The sequence below is a fragment of the Pelophylax lessonae genome (assembly GCF_965119305.1).
Source record: "Pelophylax lessonae genome assembly, chromosome: 11".
NCBI classification, from domain to species: domain Eukaryota; kingdom Metazoa; phylum Chordata; class Amphibia; order Anura; family Ranidae; genus Pelophylax; species Pelophylax lessonae.
In genome coordinates, this window is record NC_138778.1 from 14,266,195 (window position 1) to 14,273,694 (window position 7,500).

The 7,500-nt window shown below is 44.7% G+C and overlaps 1 protein-coding gene across 1 annotated transcript in view; it reads right to left on the reverse strand.

Annotated features, from left to right (window-relative positions):
* The window catches only part of DNAH9 (dynein axonemal heavy chain 9), a 346,411-nt gene that overhangs the window by 23,236 nt on the left and 315,675 nt on the right, over positions 1 to 7,500 (reverse strand). The window contains exons 63-65 of the mRNA XM_082272319.1: positions 4,620 to 4,847; positions 4,280 to 4,471; positions 1,215 to 1,406 (exon numbers count right to left, since the gene is read on the reverse strand). Coding sequence (XP_082128445.1) covers positions 1,215 to 1,406; positions 4,280 to 4,471; positions 4,620 to 4,847 — 612 coding nt within the window. The remainder of the gene's footprint in view (positions 1 to 1,214; positions 1,407 to 4,279; positions 4,472 to 4,619; positions 4,848 to 7,500) is intronic.

Genomic DNA, 7,500 nt, shown 5'->3' on the forward strand with positions numbered 1-7,500 from the left:
AGCCATACATGGAGCACATAACCGCATTGAATAACTGTTGTGGAAATTGCATATTACAGTGGCTCACTAATGCATTGTAATCTCCGGTCAAGAAGCCATATAAGGTCATACCTTTCTTTTCCTTAAGGCTTGTCTTTAAGAATGCAGTTTGGCCAAGCCTAACCTCCCCCCCCCCTTTAAAGTCACTGTCCAAACAATGGATAAGCAAGCCCTTTTCTCCTCAGGACAAAGGGTGTTGGTTTGGGGGGATGGTATATTCCTTATACACAAGTCTAAATACTTCTGCTGAAATCTGCAAGAGTCAGTCTCACAGAAACATCCATGAAGCAAGAAGATGATCCTGACTTCCCTGAGCCATGTGCATGAATGGGACTCCATGGCTACAAACTTCTTTTAGTTAAGTATTATATATATTTGCTCTATCTTTATCTGTATCTGCCAGTCTTGTATTATGCTCCTAAATATTGTAATAGTTTTGTATGTACAGATTGCTTTTGCATAGTAAAAGCACATTTATACACCGCAAAGGTCTAAGTTTCCTTGTTTGTACCGCAAAGTAACCTTGCTAGATAGACGCAAGCAAAACAATAACAGAACAATGTAGATAACTGGAATGCAAACAACTACAGAGCTCTGTTATAGGATACTGTTATGTTCACTCAGGAGCTGGGAGTTGGCCAGTTAATAGAACAGCATCTGTCAGACCTCACAGAGCCTTACAAACTCCCAACAGCGGGCTAGTCCTCAGACAGAAGCAAGTAGAGTTAAATAAGGAGACAAATACAAATCTTCCATTAGGTCTGCACAATTCTAATGATTAAAGGCAGCTGGAAAAATATGGAGGTTGCATTTGCTTACCTTTCTTTTGGTTGACTGGCTGACTTTGTGACTCTCTGGCTTCAATGCTCTATAGATCGCTGACCTGGAACAAGTAGATCAACAGTACTGACTTCACTGGGTTCCTGCTTGTTCCAGGTCAGTGACCTAGAAGGTAGTGAAACCATAGACATCCTGCAATGGCAACCTGTTTTTTTTAAGGCTTTCCTTTAGAACTGAATATTCCAATTATTTAACGAGGCCAGCAGTGACTGGTTCTCTTTAAAACACATTCTTCCTTTCAATGGATCATCTATTTCAGAGGTGACCAGCTTTGCGCAGAGTTCAGCTGCTCTACTGCATATGTGGGCAATGGACCTGAGGTCATCATTGCATACCTGATGGTAACCGTTGTAATCCATGTTTCCAGGCAGTGGGAATCCTGGGGCGAGGAACAGCTCTCCTTCCAGCATCTCCGGCTTGATGTACTCTTCCAGATACGTCCGGCAGAGGCGCCGGTCCCAGTCATCCGTGATGTGACCGCCGTACATGATCTCGCCAAACAAATAGCGCAAGTCATCATATGGGACCTGAAACATAAAGCAAACCGGGTGTGAAGGATGCGGATCAGCTGCCGGCCAGGAGCTAGGACACAGCTGGATGATGTGCTCTGGTGCTCGGCCAGCATGGAGGACACTAACGTTTATTAAGGGAGCCAGCCAACTGGGCCAAAAACAAATCTGGGTATATGTAATGAGACAAACAGCAATACTATCAGCAGCCAATCCTATTTCAGTTTCCATTGAGCTGACTACAGGTGATTGGTTACCCCATAATTTCTGTACTCTACATATTAAAAGGTGGCTCCTAAAATGTAATTCTTCAGGTGTGGGTGGACACCACCACTTGGAATTTTTTAGTGACTTTCTTGGGACTTACTTCAACAAATTAAATCTCTAGAAAGTGCAGCAGGAGGAATGAACTTCCAGACTTCCAGGGGGCCAGAGGGGATATGCTCCTTGTTCACTCCCTGGTCATCTCTCGCCTCGACTACTGCACCTCATCTCTCATTGGATTACCTTTACATAGGCTATTCCCCTTCAGTCCATCATGAATGCTGCTGCCAGGCTCATCCACCTTACCAACTGTTCAGTGTCTGCTACCGCTCTCTGCCAATCTCTCCATTGGCTTCCGATCACCCAACAAATTAGATTCAAAATACTAACAACAACTTACAAAGCCATCCACAACTCGGCCCCCAGCCACATCACTAGCCTAGTCTCAAAATACCATCTTATTGGTTCTCTTCGTTACTCCTAAGGCCTCCTGCTCTCTAGCTCCCTTGTCACCTCCTCCCATGCTCGCCTCCAGGACTTTTCCAGAGCCTCACCTAACCTATGGAACTCCCTACCCCAATCTGTCCGATTATCTCCCACTCAGTTTGCTTTCAGATGGTCCCTGAAAACCCTCCTCTTCAGAGAAGCCTATCCTGCCCCCAACTAACAACTGTACTTTTATTTTTCTCCATCAACTCTTCCCCCCACAGCTATTACCTTTTGTATCACTTGACCCTCCCCTCTAGATTGTATGCTCTAATGAGCAGGGCCCTCTGATTCCTCATGTATTGAATTGTATTGAATTGTATTGTCTACCCTCATGTTGTAAAGCATTGCACAAACAGTTGGCGCTATATAAATCCTGTATAATAATAATTTTGATCATTCGGGAAGAGCAGACGTTCAGACAAAACTTTGGCTATTTGGGCATTCTGAACTCCTAAACTTTCAACTAGTTGGCCCACGGTTCGGCGGAAACCCAGCATCATGTATATAGAAGAGGTATTTCTACTACTTCCCATAGAGAGTATGTGTAACAAAACATTATACCCCTGAAGAAGAAGCAAAACATAGCTTTGAAACGCGTTGGGTGTTACACTGCACTACCACATCTTCACTCTTGCATTGTTGTGGCAAAATGTATGGTCTGCGTTTTTCTTTTATACTCTGTATGTTTTGATGTATCATGCACATTCTTGTGCTTTTTATCTTTGTATCAATAAAATGTTAAATTTTTTATGAAAAATTACTGTACATCTACTGAGTGCCTTAAAAATCCCAAACTCACAGGGGAATCCATTTTCATGTCCTTACTACTTCCATATATGACAGCATCCCACCGTAAGTGATTCCTAAGGAAGCAGTGGGTGCTGCCATCCTCTACGTCCCTAGCAACCACTGACGTCACAAGCACATTGACTTATGTGGCTGGAAATCCCTGGGCACGTAAGGAAATGGGGCAGGGATAGCAGTGACATCAATTTTTTAAAACTTTTGCTGTTGGATGCGCTACAGCAAGAGTGGCAGGGATAGCAGTGACATCATTGCCCCAAACAAGATCACTTGGCATATTTAGGCAATGACATTGGCCAAATATGATCATGAACATATTTGGTTAATTATGTCCCACCTTTCCCTTGTATAGCTGATGACAGTTTGGGGAGCTGTCATTCGGTGAGCAGTAATGTCGGGATCGGTCATTTGCACTAGGTCATGTGGGCATCATGACTGAGGATGGATTTGCAACGGAGGATATTTTGGGAGTATTTTATTTTTTTATTATTATTCTTATTACAGGACTTGTGAAACATTTGGGTGTATATTTCTAGCTTACATTTTTTTTTTTTTTTCGTGAAAGAGTAGGGGTACTTTGTACCACTCAATCATTCAGGTGGGAGAGACACCCTTATTTCTCAAATGGGGCTTCCAGAATCCGATAGGCTCCCAGCCCACAGATCCTCACAACCAGGTGTCAAATGGTCTGGTATGCATTTGGGACTCTATGCAATTTTTTAAAATTGTTGCTGTTGGATGCGCTACAGCAAGAGTTAATAGGATTTAAAATGTGGGAAAATTACAGGACATGGACCCCCCTCCATTTTTTTTTTTTTTTTTTTTTTTTTTTTTTTAGAAGCTAGACCGGAAAGGTCATTTGCCAGAAGTTTGAAATAATATTTCCTGGTGAAATTGATTTTTTTTAAATGTTTTGTTATCAGAACAAGTGATCCAACACCCAATGCTTCTCTGAATCCGATAGAACAGTGGTCCTCAACTCCGGTCCTCAGAGCCCACTAACAGGCCAGATTTTAAGTATTACCTTGGGGAGATGCAGACTAGAGTACTGCAATCACTGAGCAGCAAATTAGATCATCTGGAATGGATTTCAGTTATCTTGCAAACCTGGCCTGTTAGTGGGCCCTGAGGACCAGCTTTGGGGACCACTGCGATAGAAGACGTAACCCATTTCTACTTCAAAACTAAAAAAAAAAGAAAAATCTGGAACTCTCTCACAAAAGTTGAAGGAAGTTGGCCATAGTCTGGAATGGGAGAGAGCTGTGTACACACTGACCCCCCAGAGGGCCCGGACCTCACCCCCCTGCTGTGCAGGACCATCCCAGCCTCCTTACCTTGGCATTGGCCTCCAGGTAGTTGTACAGAACATTGACGGAGATGGTGAGATCTCCAGTGTTGAAGGGATAGGAGCGGTTCCAGCCCTGGGGCCCGAATTTCCTCCTCTCTGCCACCACGGCGTGAAAGTAACACAGAGCGAACAGGATGCTTTTGAACTCCGTCTCCCGGGCACACATCTCTAAAGTGTCCTGCATCAGAATACAATACTGTCAGTGTTACATCATTCACAGAGTCTATGTCCGCTGTAAAGTGTGTCTTAACCCAAAAACCTGTGGTTGCAGGAAAGAAAGTCGCATCATCTATGGCCTGCCTAACAGTTTAGCCAAGGTGTCTCACCTGGTTAAAGTTATCCAGAGCTTTGTGTAGGTTGGCGTGCATGCCAGTAGGTGGCTCATTGGTGATCTTGATGGAGTTCTCAAGGATGCCCTGTGGAATGATGTGTCCGTCAGGTGAACCGGCTGGCTCCGCGCTGATAAAGACCCGGAACTCCTGGTGACTGCCTTCACTGTGATGTTCCAGTTTCTTCTCCAGAGTGCTCAGCCACTTGGCCACCAGATGGATGTTCTATAGAAACGTCAAAAGAGGAATCGGTGAGGTCGTCCTTGCGAAGCCTCATTACCATTTATCGCTAGGAATAGTTAGTCACATTCAGCTAGACCCGTTCTAACGTGTTTAGGAAGCATATCTTAGCATTTGGACTATGTTCCCAACAACGATTGCAACTTAGGAAGCCATTGGAGACACGCTGATAGGTCTTCAACGTTACAGAGAAAGTCTGGTTGAATGTGACCAACTACTACTAGCTATACCATGACCTGGTTATATGAGAACCTTCACAGAAGTTAAATTAGATGTTAACCCAATTACTAACATATATCAGCGTTGACATAATAGGCCCTTTTCTCATCAGCAGTATATAGCAGTCTTGTGACTTCCATCAGTGTCCCGCCAAGAAATGTTTAAAGCTTGTAGGAGTACTTTTCATTCTCCTCTGATTGTCCTATGAGGCTGAATGACCCCTGACTTTCTGTCTGGATAGTGCAGATTGGCCCTGTGCTGATCACATGCTCTCTCCCAAAAAAAGAAAAAAAACAATACACACCAAACAGAGCATGTGCAGAGTGCCTCCAAGGCTCTGTTCTATGAACAGATGGCTTGGGGACAGTGAAAGAAGCTGTACTTGTATGGGAATACAAGTGTATGGGAATATGCCCCAAGATACAAATATGCAGCACCTGGGGTTTCTGTGTGGGGGAAATATGCAGGGATTTGCATTGCAAGGGCTCAGGCATCCACTCCATGTGCCAAAAGCCATAATGCAATTTTTAAAGTAATTTTCAATCTTTTCAAATCGGCTGCTTTCATTAAAATAATCCCTGGTGTTCCTGCCATGATGGTTCTTGTTCAGACACTTCCTGTTCCAGGGTGACAACCTTCTATCCCTGTCTCCCAACTGTGATCCAGGGTTGTCACCCTGTCACATGGGCTTCTCATGGAGACTACAAGTGGCCATTCCTACACATATTATGCATACTCCTCTGTTGTCACCATCAGGAAATCCCCCCTAACAAATGCCATGCAGTCATCACTGGAGTGCATGTAGACAGGATGTGGCTGCTAATTGGATGCAGGGGATCAGCAGCACTGAGAGGTAACAAAGGACAAAAAATGTAAAAAAATAAATAAAAGATTTTCATTAAAAAAAAAAAAGAAACTTTTTAATATACAAAGTGTTACTAAATTAAATGACATTCGGTAGGAGTTACATCTACTGTAATATCATATTATTTTACTAACAAGTCACAGGTATCCTAAAGAGCAGTAGCTGGCCCTTGGGGCACTATTTCTTCCACTGACACCAACAATGGGGCAATAGTTCCTGCACTGACACCAACAGTAGAGCACTATTCCTCCCACTGGCACCATTGATGGGGCACTATTCCTCCCACTGGCACCATTGATGGGGCACTATTCCTCCCACTGGCACCAATTATGGGGCACTATTCCTCCCACTGGCACCAATGATGGGGCACTATTTCTCCCACTGGCACCAGTGATGGGGCACTATTCCTCCCACTGGCACCAATGATGGGGCACTATTCCTCCCACTGGCACCAATGATGGGGCACTATTCCTCCCACTGGCACCAATGATGGGGCACTATTTCTCCCACTGGCACCAGTGATGGGGCACTATTCCTCCCACTAGCACCATTGATGGGGCACTATTCCTCCCACTGGCACCAATGCTGGGGCACTATTCCTCGCACTGGCACCATTGATGGGGCACTATTCCTCCTACTGGCACCAACGATGGGAGCTTATACCTCCCACTGGCACCAGTGATGAGGCACTATTTCCCCCACTGACACCAACAATGAGGCACTATTGCTCCCACTGACACTGACAATGGGGCACTTTTCCTTACACTGACACCTACAATAGGGCACTATTTCTCCCAATAATACCAATGATGGGGCACTATTTCACCCACTGATAGCAATGAAGGGGCACTATTCCTCCCACTGACACCAATCGTGGTGCACTATTCTTCCCACTGACACCAACAATGGGGCACTATTTCCCCAACTGACTCCCAACAATGGGGCACTATTTCCCCCACTGACTCCAACAATGGGGCACTATTTCCCCCACTGACTCCAACAATGGGGCAGTATTTCCCCCACTGACACCAATGATGGGACACTATTCCTTCCACTGACACCAACAATGGGGCAGGGCACTAACGCTAGGACATTTTCTACTCTCACTGATCACAGCTGACCCCCCCTGAAGTCTGAAGCACAGTAAGCTAGGCCTTTGTTTAGGACATTTGAAGACCCCTGCTATAGAAGTCTACTTATCAACTAATATTTTTTTAGTCTTTTTCCTTAGAATAGCTAATAACATAGAACAAAGAATACAAAGCTTATTATAGGTGGTTTGCATACTCATCTGTGAACGGTATTAGCAGCTCTTTCAGTTTGGCTCCTCTGATTTAATCTCCGGCTCTACTGCAGAAAGCCGCTGGGGGCTCGGGAAATTGCGCTGCATGTTTCACAATCACCCGGGGTGAATTCAGTATCGCATTGTAATGATAACCTGGACCCGGGCGGACTCAGCAAAAAACCTGTTAAGTTATCTAATTAAGGAACTGCATGCCCAAGGGCACTTGTCATAGTGACAGGCTCTCTTTACTCCTTGCAGCAAGTAACAGA